At 40.6% G+C, this 19,690-nt stretch overlaps 2 protein-coding genes across 10 annotated transcripts in view; one reads left to right on the top strand and one right to left on the bottom strand.

The window, feature by feature from the left end:
• NCOA4 (nuclear receptor coactivator 4) overlaps positions 1–6,374 on the bottom strand; it is a 60,281-nt gene extending 53,907 nt beyond the window's left edge. The window contains exon 1 of one of the 2 annotated variants that reach the window (XM_082854499.1): positions 6,356–6,374. The gene's annotated coding sequence lies outside the window, so the exon portion shown is untranslated. Of the gene's footprint in view, positions 1–6,291; positions 6,311–6,355 lie in introns of those variants that run through there. The other variant, XM_082854498.1, reaches the window with a different exon arrangement.
• A 22-nt stretch (positions 6,375–6,396) lies between these two features.
• Positions 6,397–19,690, top strand: part of LOC309971475 (WASH complex subunit 2-like) — a 56,592-nt gene continuing 43,298 nt past the window's right edge. For 5 of the 8 annotated variants that reach the window (XM_082854487.1, XM_082854486.1, XM_082854484.1 and 2 more), the window contains exons 1-6: positions 6,398–6,545; positions 6,631–6,753; positions 7,535–7,699; positions 14,038–14,100; positions 15,867–16,040; positions 18,747–18,840. In XM_082854487.1, coding sequence (XP_082710613.1) covers positions 6,543–6,545; positions 6,631–6,753; positions 7,535–7,699; positions 14,038–14,100; positions 15,867–16,040; positions 18,747–18,840 — 622 coding nt within the window. In that variant the 5' untranslated portion in view covers positions 6,398–6,542. Of the gene's footprint in view, positions 6,546–6,630; positions 6,754–7,534; positions 7,700–14,037; positions 14,101–15,866; positions 16,041–18,746; positions 18,841–19,690 lie in introns of all 8 variants that reach the window. The other 3 variants (XM_082854482.1, XM_082854483.1, XM_082854481.1) reach the window with 1 other exon arrangement.

Genomic DNA, 19,690 nt, shown 5'->3' with positions numbered 1-19,690 from the left:
ACAAAAAAGGTTGAAGGAATACAGAGGGAAAAGCAGTATGAAAAAAAGTAATCTTAGCCAAGTAATCTTGCACAATTCAGTCAATCCTATAGTTTAAGACTAAATTAGTATTAATTGTCAACATGTTTAAAACAATTTAGAATTAGAATTCTGGATGATATGAACAGGGGAGTCGGGGAGAAGGGAAACAGCAGAAGGAAGTGAAAATGTCTTCTCCTGTTAAGGAAGAGTATATACATACTGATTACCTTTAGATTTTGTTAGGCAAGTATAACTTTATGTGTGGGTATAAAAAATTAAGAGTAACCATTAGAAAAAAAGCAATGGAATGTATAAATTTCACACCAGCAGAGGAAAAGAAATGCAACAAAGAAAATTCAATTAACCCAACAGATATCAGGAATGGGGAGAAAAAAGAAACAAAGAGACCATAGGAAATAGAACACACAAAGTAAGGTAATACGGTTAAATCCAAACAAATGATTGACTATAATAGGAAAAAAGATTTAAGTGAATAAAAAATGGGAGATTCATGTGAAAACACCATTCGAGGAAAATTAAAATTGCCACTAAGCTTAAGAAAAGATGTTCAATCTCACCAGTTATCAAGGAAATACAAATATATGGCATTGAGATGCCATCTTTACTGCCCAGATTGGCAAATACTTTTAATTTTGGTACCAGCACGTGTTAGTTAGGAAGTTGGGCAAGCAGTTACCCTCATAGCCCACCATTGGGAGTGTATTACTGGCACAATCTGGAGAACAATTTATCATCTCTATTAAAACCAAAACATTTGCATATAGGTGCAAGGAAGTATAGTCAAGGATATTCTAGCAGTATGGCTTATAACAATGAGAGATTGGAAAGAACCTAAATGTTTCCCGTAATTGGGAGAACAACTAAATAAGCCATAGCATGTTCAGACTGCAGAATACTTTGCAGTCGTTAAAAAGAATAATTTAGATTCATTTGTGATAATATGGACAGGCATATTGTGAATATTTAAAAACACACAGAATGAAAGGTACAGAATTAGTTTATACATGTAAAAGCACATAAATAAATACTGTGTGTGTAGATAGACAGACAGACAGACACATGTACATAAACACCTAGAAAAAGCTCTGAAGGCTTAAACATCAGACTCAGAGTTAAGATCTCCTCTGAGTGGATGAGATGAGATGAAGAGTGGAGTGAGTGGTGTGTGTTGGCTTGTGGGGAGAGTTGGGGTGGGGTAGATACAAGGTCTTTAGTCTTCTTTGTAAAGTCTGATTTTACTTTCAAAGAAATATTTGTGTATTATTTGTTGAATGAGTTTGATTACAGTTTTTTTTTTCCTCTGGATGTGCCTGCCTTTGCACAAATGGCAGATTTGCTAACCTAGGCTATCTAGGCATTCAGGGAACGGGCTGAGTAGGTTTACCAACCCTTGCACAACAGGATTTATGACCTCTCTTCTCCCTCCCTTCTACCCCACAGTACACCCCAGATGCTGGAATCTTAAGGAAGGAAACGGGGCTGCCATATCCAGCTGTGGACTAAGGATGGTAGCACCCACGCTTGAATAAGAAGGTTACCAGCACCCCGCTAAGTGAAGCTGTGTGTGTGTGTGTGTGTGTGTACGCACGCGTGTGTGCTGGGAAGTCGTCTTTTATGTAAGTACGCTGGAAAAATTATACTTCAGGTAAGGTTTCAGGGACACAATGAACCCTCCAGCTTCTAAACTATTAAAGCTTTTTTGTGACCTCCCTTGAGCTATCCACTTTCTGAGCTCTAATGTGTAACATCAAGAAAAGGAGGGACCTTCTCCTCTTTGGCAATGAGAAGTTGGAAACACAGCCAGAACAACTCTTTATGTCACTGATTAGTCTCAGGCTTATGCATTTTGCTGTTTTAAATTTCTCCCTTATTTCAAACCAACTGCTTATGAATCTTTCCATTTGGCAACGTGGAAATATTTAATTAGAGCTCTTCTATAATGATGTTGTTGTAGAAGTAAAAAAACAACAAGTCTTTCTGGTTCTCCAAATTCCACACTGCAAAGTCCAGTGTGTTTCCTCTCTTCCTCTCTGACCCCCATGGCCCTCAGAACTTTCTCCATACTCTGAAACCCCAGTAGTAAGTTATAATCTGCAGGATCCATTTGGAATTTACAATACTGAATTCCTATAGTATTGCCAATCGTATTGTACCGCTGGTTCCTTCTATCTTTCTATTTCTTTCTCTCCTTTGAAGTTCCTAATGCAGTGGTTGATTGGTTACTTGATTGAGTAGAATCTGGAAGTAGCTGGTGTATAATCATCATTAATGCTTGGTTCCCTGAGCTAGCGTTGGCTAGGTGCCTGGGACAATGTCTGGGCAGACCCCTCATCTTCTCCCCTGTGGTCCATTAGCCCAGGATGTTGCAAGGAAACCGTGGGGAGTCCTGATGAGTCTGAGCCTCCCTAAAGCCAACAGTCCAAGAGAGGGCTACTTCAGTTTCTAAACCTAAGCACTTTTCTTCCATTACCACCCAAGGAGTTTGGCCCCAATACACCCCGCTCCCAGCAAGGATCCACTACGTAATTTGTGGGGCCCAGTTCCCTGCCTCCGTGGGGGCCTCCAGAAGCAAGTCCTGGCCTCTCTCCACTATGACAGCTCTTTCTTAGTCATTTTCCATATGACAAAGAGACACACTGGCTGTCAAGGTTGGCACCATGGAGCTGCACTGCTCACCAGGGAACACAGCCTGGCTCTTTATCCCTACATTCTTTAATTTCAGGAGCCTGGGCATCACCTGGGAGCTTGTCAGAAATGCAGTGTCTCAGGCCTCATCTCAGACCTATTCATTTAGAATCTGCTTTTTAACAAGATCCCTGGCAGACACCTGGGCACAGAAACTAAGATTAAGCTCAGAGAAGCTCAGATTAAGGTTCTAGGCCTGGGATCTCCCCTGATACAGTTGACTTCACAAATACCATGGCAGGAAAGTCCTCTAGGATTTTCACTGGTTGACACTTTTAATCATGTAAGTATAGCAAGAGAATGACCAGTATGACAGATTTATCTGAATTCTCAGGCATGGTTATTGCAGTGCAAGATCTCTTTAACATGAACAAATTCAATACAAAGCGTGACTCAAAAACATTTGAAGGAATACTAGTAAAGAGAGTAAGACTGAACACACAGGAAGGGGAGTTCAAAACAGCACCATTCCAGGAGAAGCAGGAAAGGCTCAATCAAGAACATAGTGGTCACTGGCCTTGGGCGAAAGGGGGGATGACTCTTCCAGAGACTGAAAGAAAGGAGCAGAGGCAGCATGTATCCTGCTGTTTTTGTTTGCCTAGCATCCCTTCTTCCTGCTTTTGGTAACAGTCCCAACTTTTTGTTTGGGGACCATTTCTGTCCATTCTATGTGGTCTTGGTAGAAAAGCCAATTAGGGGAGTGGGAATACGACCCAAGGGAAGCTAATGAGATTCTATTTACCTCAGGAATGTGAAATTCAGAGGAGAAAACCAAGAAGAGAAGTGACTGGAACTGAGTCCTTCTAGTGACAGGGGCTCAGAGGAGACTGCCCTAGGTTCCTCTGCTTTATGCTCTTCCCAAGACCAGTGTCTGCTTGCTTTCCTTAAGTTCTGTGAGCTTTGCACTATCTTTCCCCCAAATTCTGGTTTGTTTGAGTTTGCCAGTCAAATTATGTTGTGTGCAAAGAAAGAACTCTATGAGATACAGAAGGTGTAGACATAGAAACATTTTAAGTTGAGGTGAGAAGTCCATTTCCTCTGGTAGAGGCAAATAGGATGGATACTTTGAACCACATGGTAAAGTTATGGAAGGGATCTAATCAAGGATAAGTACATAGAGAAAGTATAAGTAAAAGGACTGCCAGTCAGTGCTGAGGGGCCAGCTAAGTTTGCAGAATATGAAATCGCAGTGATTTCCTTGAGTAACCTAGGTGTAGGAAAGGAGAAAGGGCATAGTTGGACTGATTCAAAGCTAGGAGTTAGCAGAGACCATGTGTCAGAAACATAAGGTGGGGATATTAAAGGGCTATCAAGAGAAGTTAAAAGCTAATATCATGGGCTGCAGGCAGGACAAGCTAGGAAATGAAGCTAAGACGGAGAAATGGGGAGGAGGGGCACTGAGAGACTGAGGCTTGGGTTAGTTGAGAACAGACCAGGGAATAAGAGAGAGACTTGCAAGTTTAAGAGGCTGCTCTATTGCAGTCCAGATTTAAAAGTCAGAATGTTTCAGCTGCTAAGGTCCAGGGTGTGGGTAATCCACGGACTCTGAGAATTGGAATGTAGATTAAGGTTATTAAGGCACATTGAGGCCAGGGTCAACCACATGGTCACTGAAGTTGACCATGATGATGTTATATAAGATGTAAGTTTGGTAACTGGCTCACCTCAATTTTACCAACCAAGTTCTTAAGTGGTTTTATTTAAAAATATTTTAAATGAATGTATGGGAATGGCCAGGAGGTTGGTAGACTGCAATTTAAAACTGAAGTTCCTTCAAGAAACTACTAGCTATAGAGTAACATAATGGCTAATGGTGTGGCTTCCTGGCTCTGCTCCTTTACTGGCTGTCTAACCCTGAGTAAGTTACTTATCCTCCCTGTGCCTCAGTTTCCTCAACTATAAAATGAGCATAAGACTACCCGTCTCACAAAGTCATTGTGAGAATTAAATGAATTAACATGTATAAAGTGGTAAATGCTGAGCACTTCATAAATGTTAGGTATTTTTATTAAAGAGGAGACATTATAAATAATCTATAATGTGATACTCTATGATGAATATTTGTACAAGCATGTAGAAAATAACTGAGGGGGGGCACTTAAAACTATCCTTGGGATAACCAGGGAAGTCTTCAGTAAAGAGACAGAAGCAAAAACAAAACAAAGTCCAAGAGTTTGATAAACAAAGGGCATAGGGGAAGTGGTAGGATCTATGTTCAATGCTCACAGTATGACAGGCACCGTGCTATTTTACAAATATTATCACATTTAACACCACATCCCTGCAAGACATGTAACTTCCTTTCACTGAGGAAAACTCACAGGGATTAAATAACTTGGGCACACAGGAATGGAAAGGGTATTAGACAGCATACAAAGGGTATCTAATACAAAGGGAAAAATAACGAACCACTACTCTTACCCAAAAATCCTATTCAAATGGAACTTTGGAATCACAGTTCTGAGCTTATTGGGCACCCGGCCTAAAGAGTCCCACTCAAGGATATCCATATACTGGTTTGTGTACCGCTCCACTCAGTCCAGGTCCCAACATGGAATAGCCTAACTAGTGCCTAACTAGCCTAACTAATAGCCTAACTAGCCTAAATTGGAATCTTCATTTTAAAAAGCAAGTTGGTGTGGAAGAGGAAGAACTCCGCTGAGGGGCCTTCAAAGAAGTGTGAGGTGGAATAGGTAGATCACTGAGCGCTCATGGGAAGCTGGGAATGTTGAGGATGGATTCACATGCAGGGATCAGATTATAAATGGCTTTTGCCTGTCATATAAGTTTGGACTTGAGTCTGAGAGCAATGCAGAGGGAGTAAAGGATGTTTAAGGAGGCCCTACACAGTGAGCTGAAACCGAGCATGTCGTTAAAGGACGATGACAGCCAGATAACATCAATCTCCAGAAAATCTGGGCTGACCCCCAGACAGGCAGAGGAGACTCAGCAAGGAAGAGGAGTGGCGGCGAGCTCTTCCTCCCTCCACATCGCCGGTTGTTTAAAGCCCCTCGGCTTCTTCTCCCACACCTCCTTTTGGCTCCTCTCTCTAAACACACCTGGCTGCCTGTGTGCTTCCGGAACTAACCACGCGCCTCCTCCTGCGCCCTCCAGCTGAAGCGCGACCCGGCCGACCCACCCCTTCAGCGCCCCCTGGCGTCTTCACCCTTGCTCTCTTTTTTTTTAGTGAAATAATTTTTTAAAAATTTATTTTATTGAAGTATAGTTGATTTACAACGTTGTTTTAATTTCTTCTGTATAGCAAAGTGACTCAGTTATACATATATAAACTTTTTCTCATATTCTTTTCCATTATGACTTACCACAGGATATTGAATATAGTTCCCTGTACTATACAGTAGGACCTTATTCATCCATTCTGTATGTAAAAGTTTGCATCTGCTAACCCCAAACTCCCAATCCATCCCTCCCCCACCCTCCCTTCCCCTTGGCAACCACAAGTCTGTTCTCTGTATCTGCTAGTCTGTTTCACAGATAGTTCATTTGTGTCATATTTTAGATTCCAAATATGTGATATCATATGATATTTGCCTTCTGACTTACTTCACTTAGTATGATAATCCGTAAGTCCACCCATGGGACTGCAGGGCTCTTCTAACTCGCGTACCTCAGAGAGCTGCCCGGCCTCTTTCCGCAGCGCTCCGCATCCGGTCACATGAGGCGCAGGTCACCTGCTCTCTGGTCACGTGAGACCGGTCACGTGCCAGGCCCCGCACAGCTAGCTTCCGGAGACTTTCGGGGCTTAGCGGGTGCGGTCCTGCGGCTCCCTGAGCCCACCGAGCTGCACAGCCAGGATGGTGAGGGCGGAGGTTCGGGTTCGGGTTTGGCCCTGACCGCCGCCTCCCCGGAGCTCAGCCCCTCTTCTCGTCCTTCCCGCTGCAGATGAACGGGACCACCCCCGACCAGGAGCGGCCTCCGGTGTCCGAGCCCGTCTGGGAGCGGCCCTGGTCGGTGGAGGAGATCCGCAGGAGCAGCCAGAGCTGGTCGCTGGCAGCCGACGCCGGCGTGAGAGGCGGGCCCCAGGGACCGGAGGGGAGGGCGGGCCTTCTGGCGTGATGCGCGGCCTGCGAGCGGGACTCCGGGAGCCCCCAGTCCCCCTCCACCCAGTCGATCCTGTTGCCTCTCATTGACTCAATAACGCCCCTTCTCGTCCTCGAAAACTCCCGGGTGGTAGTCCCCAGGCACTTGGGCGGAGGCGGGCTGGTTGATCTTAGCCCTCTCAATGCTCCCACTTGGACTGCGGCCCTTCCTTGTTTGGGTTTTCTAGCCAGGCGCCCAACTCCACCCTGAGCGGGGATCGGCTTCCGCCCCCTCGCAGGCTTACATGGTACTAGTTAGGCTATTCCATGTTGGGACCTGGACTGAGTGGAGCGGTAGACAAACCAGTATATGGATATCCTTGAGTGGGACTCTTTAGGCCGGGTGCCCAATAAGCTCAGAACTGTGATTCCAAAGTTCCATTTGAATAGGATTTTTGGGTAAGAGTAGTGGTTTGTTATTTTTCCCTTTGTCTCTGATCCCTGTAGAATGACAACCAAACAGGACTTTTAAATTCCTCCAGAAACGATATAGCAAATATCCATTGACTCATTGACACTGTTCTGATGAGCTTTCTTAATGTTTTTTGATGCTACTTGGTCTTTGTACTGTCAAAAGCAGCATCCCTTTTACATTCCAGCACACGGGCGCACACACACAGGCGAAAGGAAATGGGTTCTTTTCTGTTTTGACACGCAGAATAGGTGCATATAATATTGATACTACTGTATGTTTGTTTTTTAAATAGTTACTACAGTTTCTACAGGAATTCTCACAACAGACTATCTCTAGGACCCATGAAATCAAGAAACAAGTGGATGGACTAATTCGGGAAACTAAAGCCACAGATTGTCGACTACATAATGTCTTCAATGACTTCCTTATGCTGTCTAATACCCAGTTCATTGAGAACGTGAGTTACTTAGTTACATCAGACTTATAAAAAAATAATACTGTTAGAAGGAGCAAGAGTCACTGTGATACTAAGTGACCCATTATTAGGTTCTCTAAAATTTTGGTGAAGTAGTAGTTCTTGGTGACTGATGTCCCCCCTTTTTATTAGTAAAGTTTATTTTTTTTCAAGCCTTTGAAAAAACCTAACGATAAAACTTCTTCATATTCCAGTGTTTTCATTGATTTTTAGTTTTGGTGTAGACTGCTGAATTACATGGCACTCCAACAAGTTTTGTTATGAGCATGCTCTGTAAGGAAAGCCATACACCTGGTCTGATCCTCTGGACACCATCAGGTTATTGATTGTATCCATTATGTCCTGATAAGTTACATTAAAGGCATGTGTGTGTCTACCTGGAATATTCTCAACTAACGTTTTGTTATGATGGCTGAACCTATGCCATAGAATCAGCTCTAAAAGATTATTGAGCTTTAACCCAAGTGCTATTTTGTCTATGTATTTATCGAATTTCTAGGTGCTAGGTTCTAGGAATACATAGATAAATTAGACAGAGCCCCTCCTTAGAGAAAATAACAATCTTCCATAATAGTGTAATTCCAGAATAAAAAGGAAGCAAGTGTGGCTGGAGCCCAGTGACTGTAGGGGAGATTGATAACAGAGGATGGAGAGGAAGCTTAGTTAAGCTGGTCTGTATTTTTCATAGGGCGGCTAACTTTCTCAGTATCAGTGTTAATTAATCTGTGAAAAGAGAATTAGTAAAGTAGGCTATCTCCTGAGATTGTTAGATACAAAGTAATAAAAAAAAGATTTCAAAAATTGCAAGATTATACAAAGCCCACGATTTAGGATTGTTAAGAAGAGACTAAATATTGTCACGCAGGTCACATTGTTTGTAAAAATGTACAAACTAAAAATGTTTGTACATTTTTAGTAGTTCAGGTTGAAATGCCACTACTAGGCTTTTTGGGGAAGCTGTGTGTAAAATAAAGATCTTAATAAATATCTTATTTAAGATATATCTTAAATATCTCTTTACCAGTAGGTTTAAAATGTAACAAATATTCCCGTCAACTCTGTAGTCATTTTCTGGTTGTCTATACAGAATGTCCATGCTTGGTCCTGAGCATCTTTCCTATTGGAAGAGGCAGTTTACAGGACTCTCATCTGTACTTTACTGGTGTATGCAGCCCCATCACTTTTTCATCATGCTGAATTCCATGTCCTTTTGAATATACCTGTTGTTCTCATTCTGTACCTTTCTTGCTGGATCAGGTGCTTAGCTCTTCTCTGCAGTCAGTGTTGCAGCCCTAGACTGGGCAAGGAATAGAATTGGGAGGCTTCTTTTGTACCTGATGTGCCTGTACCACATTGGTATTGGATTGGTGCCCGACTGATACTTTGGGGGTGAGGGGCATCATAAGCTTCTTTTTCTGAATCATAACCTTCAGTTCTTTTTCTTTTCTCTAGCTCTTCTTTTCTGGCCAAGTTTTCTTAGCTTCTGAGTTTCCCATAATCTAGTTTTTGTGGGCGGTTTTTTTGTTTGTTTTTGTTGATTATTTTTTAGTAATAGTTCTTTATTTCTGTTCACTTCTTGGATTCCCTACTTTCCATCCATCTCTCCATCCCCTTAGTCCTTATGCCTCTTCCCCTGCCATTCTGCAGCCAAATTCCCCTTTAGATGTGCCTGTTGCCACTGCCAAATCAAACTGCTTCCCAGACCTCCCTATAATACCACGTGTTACGTGTTTTTCCATTTGTGGTAGAGCATGATGATGTTGAGTATGGCTAATGCTTAATAAAACTCTGAAATAAACTACCTGCTGATAATACACTTGGCAGTGATTTGACTTTGCATGTGTTTTCTTCAAACCCTGGCCAGTACTCACGTATTACAACTCTGGCTTAAATGACGGTGCCATTTGGTTTCATGGTAGTTTATTGGAAAGATACGCACAGTCATAGGTTTCTGGGTTTTAGTAATTGACCTAGAGGTAGCCAGTAGATTGCAAACTGCATTACAGTTAGTGAAACTGAAGAGCAATCAGGACTTTCCAGGGCAAGAGAAATTAGTGCCTTTAGTAAAGGCTCAAGAGGGGACTCTGAAGGAGGATAAATGCTGATTAACAGTGGCCAGTGCATCAGTGTGTTATTTGGAGGGAGTACAATTCTTGAAGCTTCATTAATCTGTTAATTTAGGAATTTTGTCCTGAAACATTAAGTGACCTAGTTAATGACTTCTTTAGTAGCACTTCCCATGATTGTAATTTTACATTTATTGATATGATTCGATGTGTTGAACTCTGCTACTAAATCAACCCCCATATTTTTGCTAAATGTTGTATTCCTTGGGCTCAGCATGAGCCTGATATATAGGGACTCAGTGAATATTTGAATGAATTAATGAGAGATCACAAAAGTGAAAAGAACCAGGGCTGTTTATAACATGTTAAGAAATCTCAGCCCCTCGTCAGCGTTCTCTCTAATCCCCCACCTTCACCTCTTACCTCATCTCCCCAAATGAGGAAAAGATGCTTTGAGGGGAAATATCAAAGATATTTAACAGTTCTGGGAATGGCTACCTGATTTTAAAATGATCAAAAAACCCATGAAGCTGTGAGTTGGGTGAAACTGGTAAGGGTGAAGGAAGTTAGCATTGATTTCCTGCTGTGTACTGAGTACTTGAGATGCATGGTCCTGGCCAGCCTCGAAAGATCCCATGGGTTTTATGTATTTGCTGGTTGGTTTCTTAGATGTCATGTTTGGCTTTCCACAGGCTGCTGATCTCTTGTGAGGTAGTTTTTAATGACAAGCAGTAGAAAAAGTAAGGTGTTAATGCTGTTGAGACCTCAGCATGAAGCTCAACCTTTTAGGTTAAGTGGTCTCACTATTTAAAGTCTGAAGTGACCTTGGTAGCTGCCTTGTCTTAAAGTCTCCATTTTAAGATTTATTTACTTTATTTCTTCCTGCCTTTGAAAATTGCTCCCCAAATTTCTGGGCTTTATAGAACAATTTTTTTTTTAAGTATGGAAAAAGAAGCATCATCTGAAATTTCAGATGCTAAAGGAGAGCCTCTTAACATTTTGACATGTATATTCCAAGTCCATTTTCCATGCAGACATTGGGCTTTAAGTGTTTTCCTTTCTTGTTATAAAAGTAATGAACACTCACTGTAGGAGAGATTGGCATATATAAAAAGTATTAAAGTGTGAAAAAATGAAAACTACAGAAATCAACTATAATTCCACCACCCCAAATTAACCAGCCACTGAACATTTTGGCATATTTCTTTCTAAGAGTATATATGTATGTATATAACTTTAACCTTTTCTATATATTGGCAGCCTGCATTTTTCTTAATGTTAGTGTATTATTTTGTAAGCATTTTAACACATCTGTAAGATTTTGTGAACTTAATTTTTATTGTTTTTATTTCATTATGTGCCTATCATTTAACAATCTCCTGACATCAATTTTTTTAAATAAAATATTTCATGTGTCTAGAAAAGAACAGATAATAACCACAAATGCTAATAATATACACTACCTTGCATTAACAGATTTTAATATTTTGACATATTTGCTTAACAGGCACCAACTCCCATTTTTTTCCTTAACTCTAAATATTTTGGGTGTGGGCTCCTTTGTATCTCTGCCTTTTTACTCTTCTTCTTACCTGGAGAGTATATCTGTGTGGATGTATATTGGTGCAGGTATATGTAATATGAGGTAGGGATTTCATTTGGTTCATTTCCATATGAGTAACTTTTATTGTGTAGTTCTTTTTTAAAAATAATTAATTTATCTTTCGGCTGTATTGGGTCTTCGTTGCTGCACAAGGGTTTTCTCTGGTTGCGGCGAGCAGGGGCTACTCTTCGTTGCGGTGCACGGGCTTTTCATTGCAGTGGCCTCTTTTGTTGCGGAGCATGGGCTCTAGGCGTGCGGGCTTCAGTAGTTGTGGCTCGCAGGCTCTAGAGCGCAGGCTCAGTAGTTGTTGCGCCCGGGCTTAGTTGTTCCATGGCATGTGGGATCTTCCCGGACCAGGGCTCGAACCCGTGTCCCCTGCACTGGCAGGTGGATTCTTAACCACTGCGCCATCAGGGAAGCCCTATTGTGTAGTTCTTTTCCTCACTGACTTATGTGTATGAATGCATGCATATTTTTTTCCCATATGGATAACTTTTATTGTGTAGTTCTTTTCCTCAGTGACTTATATGTATGAATGTGTGTTTTTGTGAATATAAAATCAAGCTTACATGTAATTGTGGGTCTGTCTCGTGCCTCTGTCTTTTTTTATGTTTATCTGCCGTAGTCAGTATCACAATCTTAAATACCAGAGATTTCTAGTAAATCCTAATAGGGCAAATCCCTGTGACTTCTTTTTATTCAGAATTATCATGGTTATCCTTGGCTTTTTTCTTTCCTCTGTGAATTTGAGGATTATCTTGCTAAATTACCCAGAAAATTCTATTAGCACTTTGATTGGAATTGCATAGAATTACAGATTTGGTGTTTGTGACTTTGCAGTATAAATCTGATGCCATGAGCATCTTATTGTTTGTATTTGTTTTTCTTGGAACTAAATTTCAAGAAGTAGAATTCTTGGGTTAGAAGATACGAACATTTAAAAATAACATTGTTGGGCTTCCCTGGTGGCTCAGTGGTTGAGAGTCCACCTGCCGATGCAGGGGACACGGGTTCGTGCCCTGGACCGGGAAGATGCGGAGCAGCTGGGCCCGTGAGCCATGGCCGCTGAGCCTGCGCCTCCAGAGCCTGTGCTCCGCAACGGGAGAGGCCACAACAGTGAGAGGCCCGCGTACCGCAAAATAAATAAATAAATAAATAAAATAAAAATAACATTGTCTAATCAGATTGGCAGATATTTTTAAAAGGTAGGTAACATGGTTCCACTGCTGGCAAAGGTCTGGGAAGTGGGCACTTGAATATGTTGTGGGGACAATGTGAGTTGCTCCACATTTGTGGCCAGAAATCTGGAGGTAGCTATTAAGCCTAAAAAACAGTTTTGTCCTGTGACTTGGCAATCCTATTTTGGGGAAGCCTATAGAAATAAAAGATCCAGGGCCTAAGAATTTAGTATATGTGCATATGTTTACAGCAGTTTATTTACAACAGCAAAAACTGGAAATCTCCTTAATGTTCCCTAATAGAGAATTATTGAATTAATCATAGTCAAGGTCACACTATAGAATATTGTGCAGATATAAAAAGGATTGAATCAAATCTATTTGCATTGACCTAGAAAGTGGTTTATGTAAATATCGAGTGAAAAAGTGGGGCAGAGGAATGTGTATAGTATAAGTGCATTTTTATTTAAAAGCAGGAAGAGTGGGAGAACTCTGAATATGTGCATATATCTGTATATATTTGTGTATGTTTCTATGTGGGAAAGCGTAGAGGAGCACACACCAAGCTTAAATTGCTTATTCTGAGGGTTTGGTTGGAGGCAAGGATGGAACAATTTTTAAACACATCTCTTTCACTTATATATTTATATTGACTTTTTAATTTTTAATTGACTTATAATTCACATACCATAAAGTTCACCCTTTTAAAAAGTGTACAAGTCAATAAGTGTTAGTGTATTCACAAAGTTTTGTAACCATCACCAATATCTAATTCCAGAACATTTTCATCGTTGCACTACTTATAATGAGAATGTTTTCCTTTGGAAGTTTAAACAACAATATATAGTTAAAAAAGGAAATTACAGTGAGTTGCCAGAGTGATAGATCTATTTTGGAAAAGAGAGGCTGCCTGCTCCAGCTGTATGGGTCAGTCCCATGCCTGGCCTTCTGGCAAATCATTGGTGGGCTTGGCCTATCTATTTTCTTATAAATGGGATAATAAAAATTTAGCAACCATTTTAAGCAACAGGATTAAAATAACTCACCTTTACCGTTTCCACTGTGCAAAATGTTAAAGCTCTTGTTACCTAGTAAGTAGGTTCTACCACTTGGTATTCTCATAGCCTCACATTTAAGTACCTGTATCATTGCTCTGTCAGCATTAAGTATTAGATTAAACAAGAAAGTGTGAACACCAGTTTATTATTGTTTTTGTGACTGTGGTCAACAATGAGATTGAAGGTTTTTTTCTCATGTTTCCTAGTCATTTGTGTCTGTTTTTTTAAACTTAATTTTGGGAGAGTTGACTACTGTTCTTTGCTTTTTGCCCTTGACCAGCGGCCTCAGCCATTTGTTGAATAATCATTTCTTCCCCATCTTTGTCTTTTTTAAATTGTGTATTGAATTCTTACGTTGTGATTGATTCCAAATGCTGTTTTGACCATTCCAAACTGAATTTGCTTCCGTATTTAGCGTGTATATGATGAAGAAGTGGAAGAGCCGGTGCTCAAGCCTGAGGCAGAAAAACCAGAACAGGTACTTGCATTAAATCACTCTTCTGTTGGGCTCCTTTCGAGAAGAAAAGTGGTGGAGATTTGTGATGTGGCTGGTGGAGGGATTGTGGGCAGGGAGATGGACACGGGGGGAAATGGGAAAAGCTGCTCCTGACAGCCCAACAATTGAACTCTTTAGTTTGTTTGTGAAATTTAGTGTATTAAGAAATGTATAGATTAAGTTCCTGAATTCTGGCTTAAGAATAGAGCAGAGGTATGCAGAGATTTTCTGTAAAGGACCAGATAATAAATATTTTGTTTGCTGGCCGCATTGACCTACGTCTCTTCGCTTCTTTTTCTTCTCTTCCTCCTCCCCTTCCCCCTCCTCCGTTAAAAATGTAAAAACCTTTCTTACCGTGAGGGCTATAAAAAATGTAGGCCATGCTGGGCTGTAGTTTGTGAGTTCTTTGAGGATTGTGCTTCCCTATCCTCTCGTGGCTGCTTTGATTCTTATTCCTACCAGTTTAAAAATGAAAGTAAGATGAAAGCCATATTGCTTGTAACATATGAAGATGTTAGACTAAGAAAGGATATTAGAAACCAGCTACAGTTCTCCTATTTCTAGCCTTAAAAATTTTTTTTTTAAATCTTTATTTTTAATAGTACTCAGGGATTTGCTAACCATTTAAGTGCAATAGTATCTGGTTATACCAAGTCAGGGGGCAATTTTAAGGTGACAGCTATTTAGTGAATTATTTTTAAAACATCCATTATATATTTATTTCACAGGCATGTTTTCGCACACTTAGTACAACGTTAGCTATTTAACTCAGAATCAAGCATACCAGAGTGCAGAAAAGATGCAGCCAAAACAAAAAAGCTAAATCAGAAAGACTTCCACGCTTGAGGTAGTATAAAATACTCTTCAGATTTTCCCCTTTGGCTGTCAAAACAACACTATGGTTTGGTTCTTTCTGTAATTATGTATCAACTTCTAGAATATTTGTGAGGAAGGGAAATGACACTAAAGATATTTTGCAATATTTCTTACAACTGATGACACAGTTGAGTGTATGAGAGCTGCTGTTATAGGAAGTGGAGACCTGTGGAATATTTTCAGCAGGTTGGTGATGTGTACAGAGTTTTGTCGGGGTCGGGGGCATTGTTCTAGGGTGATGTACAGGATAGATTAGAGATGAAACTGACCCTCTCTTGGTTTGAAACAAGTTTATAGAATAATCGTAGTTGTCCAGTTATTTTTTTTTAGCTGTAATTGAAAAATGACATCTCTGGCTGGGGTATTTTCTTCTAAGTCTTAACTCCTAAAATTGTCCAAAGGATCATTAAGCAAGGTCAGTGGGATACAGCCATGGCAAAGCTGAAAGTCTAGGCCCTTCGTTCCTCCAGTAGCAGGGAGGTGAAGTGCCCCTGGATGTCTTGTGGTGTGCCATTCATTATTAAGATTCTTTTACATAGCCTATAAAAGCTGAACCACCACACCATAGTTGTGCTTTTGTTTTTGTAGATGATGAACCTGGAGCTCCAGGACCTTACGTAGTTCGGTGTGTGTTCAAAGCATAGACAAACTTGGGATTTACCACTCCAAAGTCTGTGTTGAGGCATTCAGCAGAATCTGACTTTTAGTGTTTTTAATTGTTTAACATTTTAAATTGTTAAGAATTTAACATTTTTAATTAAAATTTGGGGGGTTTTTTGGAGCATGAGTCTAGGCTTTAGCAAACATTCCCAGTGTTTTATTAGGGTGGTATCAATATACTGGAGATCTTACTGAACAGTATTTTTTCCTAGGAGAAGACCCGGGAACAGAAAGAAGTAGATCTGATTCCTAAAGTCCAGGAGGCTGTGAACTACGGGTTACAAGTGTTGGACAGTGCATTTGAGCAACTAGATATAAAAGCAGGAAACTCAGACTCTGAAGAAGATGATGCTAATGAGCGGGTGGAATTGATCCTTGAGCCAAAGGTAAAGACATTCAGTTGAAATATTTATTGTCGCACCTGTTGGGTTTTGGGTACTTTACTTGGGCACAGAATTGGTACGACATGGACTTCACTTCCAGGAAGTGAGGATGTCACTTAGCAGTCTCATACTGACTCCATCGATCAGAAAGATTTGCTGTACACAAGCATTGGTTGAGCACTTACTAGGTACTAGCATGCCAAGTTGGGGGAGTACAAAGATGCAGAACATGGTTCCTACTCTCAGGATGCTTATTACAGCAGTACCAGATGGTGGGAGAGAAGAGGCTTTACAAGAGTCACCATCGTAAGTGCTCTGACTTCTAGCTGGGGAAATTAGGATGAAGATGAGATTTGAACTGGATTTTGAAGGATGCGGAGGCTCGTGAGAGGTAGGGATTGTTGGGAACCTGACATTCTGCAGCTTGCACTAAGAGGGAACCTCCAAAGTGTTGAAAGACATGTGGGTTGTTCCCAGGTTTTGGCCAATATGAATAAAGCTGCTATGAGTGTTCACGAAGAAACTATTAGCAGATGTTTATTTTTTTACTGTTACTTTCTCTCAGGCTCAGTAGTAAACACAGGAAGTTGCCTTACTGATTTTGAGAATCCTTGTGACACATAAGTGCCTTGTGAATTGAAACATGCTGCAGAATCAGTCTCTTCTAGTCCTTCATTTCACTGCACATTTCTCTTCCGATTTGAGCTTATAGTGCCAAATTGGGGCTGATCCTTTAACCATGATATGCTCGCCGGCTTGCTTTTTCACTATAGGGATTTAGAAGTCAGCAGCAGACCCTGGGAAATGTATTGCTTGGGCCACACTTGCTACTTCCAAGTCACACACCACTTTCTCTGTTACAGGAGGACTTTGGAAACAAGCCTCCTAAGTCAGTGAACAGTTAGCTCAATTAGCACTTCCATTTCTTTGCAGTAAATTGGTTGCTGTTTTATCTTTTACACTAACCTTCCCAAGCTTTCTGTCATTGGTGAAGCATCAGAATTGTTCTTCCCTGCACCCAGGTTCTTTCTATAGGGAGGAGATATTAAGGCCAAAGGGCCATGCCTCACTGTGAAGATGGGAGGTTGCCCCAGGGTGGAGAGCTTTCTTTTCTTTTCTTTTTTTTTTTTTTCAGGTCTTTTACCTCCTTAGGTATGTTTATTCCTACATATTTTATTCTTTTTGTTGCCATGGTGAATGGGATTGTTTCCTTAATTTTCTGATCTTTCGTTGTTAGTGTATAGGAATGCAAGAGATTTCTGTGCATTAATTTTGTATCCTGCAACTTTACCAAGTTCATTGATTAGCACTAGTAGTTTTCTGGTGGCATCTTTAGGATTATCTATGTATGGTATCATGTCATCTGCAAACAGTGACAGTTTTACTTCTTCTTCCTTTTTTTTAAAAAATTAATTAATTTTATTTATTTATTTTTGGCTGTGTTGGGTCTTTGTTGCTGCGCATGGGCTTTCTCTAATTGTGGCGAGCGGGGGCTACTCTTCGTTGCTGTGCACGGGCTTCCCATTGTGGTGGCTTCTCTTGCTGTGGAGCACAGGCTCTAGGCATGTGGGCTTCAGTAGTTATGGCATGCAGACTCAGTAGTTGTGGCTCGCAGGCTCTAGAGCACAGGCTCAGTAGTTGTGGCACATGGGCTTAGTTGCTTCGCGGCATGTGGGATCTTCCCGGACCAGGGCTTAAACCTGTGTCCCCTGCATTGGCAGCCGGTTTCTCAACCACCGTGCCACCAGGAAAGCCCTTTACTTCTTCTTTTGGAGTGCTTTCTTAACTCTAAATTTTTGATGTGTGTGATGGCCTGCAGTGGAAGGATCTCCAACATGTACTATTCTGTAGACAGTATCCTTCATTTTGTTTTGTTGTTTTATCATCTGGTCTTATTTTACCAATTTCATTTCTCTAAATTCTACAGTGTGAACCTCTGGGGCATATTATTATTCTCTTCTTTGGGTTATTTTTTTCTGCTGGGTAGGTTCTCATCAGTCTGTTGGAGACATTCCTTTAGTTAATTATGTTGACTGTGAATATTTGCCTAGTTGCCACTCTGTTTCTTTCCATCTAGCCCATGCTTTATGTTCTGTGTTCCTGTGTCTCTGCCCTGATGAAGTGTGAAGGAGTCCTCCTCCGTTCCCTTCCTTTGTGCCTTACTTGTGTCCTGTTTGTACACATGTCCCCCTACCCACCTGCCTTCTCAAGTCATAAAACCATTTGGGTTATTTCCTCAGTGTGCTTCTCCAAATTTAGGACTTGGTTCTTGAGATTGATCGATTGGTTGATTTTTGCTCACCAGAGTTGAATTTTAGGGGAGGAAGATAGGTTACCATCATCAAAGGTTGCCAGAATTTCTGGTTTCTTTCCTGGGTCCTCCTCCTTTTGGGCATATTACTATGAAGTTGTGCCCCTTTCCTTGTTTGGTTACTGCTAGTAAACTTTTTGCAAGCCTTTGCCATTTTTGTTAATAAGGCACTTGAGAAGGGAGATTCTATGTAATTCAGCTTTACTTTGCCATCTTTACCTAGGATTTAACTTTTTTTTAATCAGTGATTTAAAAAATAATCCTGCTGTGTTTCTTATTCTCCACTTTCATTATGTAACTTTTGGGCGGTAGTCAGATGGAACAAGATGTCAAATGGAATACCTAATTTTATTTTCAACCTAAATATTTAATGACTTATTCCCTTTCATTGTTTACAGGATCTATACATTGACCGTCCTTTACCTTATTTAATTGGGTCAAAGCTGTTCATGGAGCAGGAAGATGTAGGTCTTGGAGAGCTATCTAGTGAAGGTACTCTTTTGCACCAAATAGTTTTGTTGCTTTTAACATTTATATCTTAACTTTTTATTTAAAAATAATTTCAAACTGTACATTAAAGTTGTAAGACTAGTAGAGAGAATTCCCACATACTGTTTACCCAGGTTTACCACTTGTGAACATTTCACCACATTTGTTTTATCATTCTCTCCCTATGTACATAATATTTTTTTCTGAACCTGTTTGGGAGACATCATGCAGACGTCCTGCCCTCTTACTTCTCCGTACGGTTGGCAGTCTGTGTCTATGGGTTTTTGCGTCTATGTAGTCAACCAACCTGGATTGAAAATATTTGGGAATAAAAAATTCCAGAAAGTTCCAAAAGCAAAATTTAAATTTGCCACACACAGACAACTATTTACAGAACGTTTATTTACATTGTATTTACAACTATTTATGTATCATTTACATAGTATGAGGTATTATAAGTAATCTGGAGATGATTTAAGGCTGTATACAGCCTTAAATGGATGTGGGAAGGTGTGCGTGTAGTTTATATGCAGACTATGCCATCTTGGTATCTCTGTGTGTGTGTGTGTGTGTGTGTGTGTGTGTGTGTGTGTGTGTAAAGGGGGTCCTGGAACCAATCCCTCGAGGGACAACTGTATTTCTGTGTGTGTTTTCTAAGAATAAGAACTTTCTCTTATAGCTGCATATTCTGCATATTCATTTGCACATCTGTCATCTTGGTTGGACATGTCTATTGGGCTTTGATGTGAGGCTTTTAATATGTCTATCTTGTTTATTAATAGAAAAATTATCAAAGTGGTTGAATTCTGTGAGACTTGGCAAGTATGTACAAATCAAGTATACTTGACTTTTC

Source organism: Leucopleurus acutus (assembly GCF_964270905.1).
Source record: "Leucopleurus acutus genome assembly, chromosome: 14".
Lineage (NCBI taxonomy): Eukaryota > Metazoa > Chordata > Mammalia > Artiodactyla > Delphinidae > Leucopleurus > Leucopleurus acutus.
This window is presented reverse-complemented; position numbering and strand designations above follow the sequence as displayed.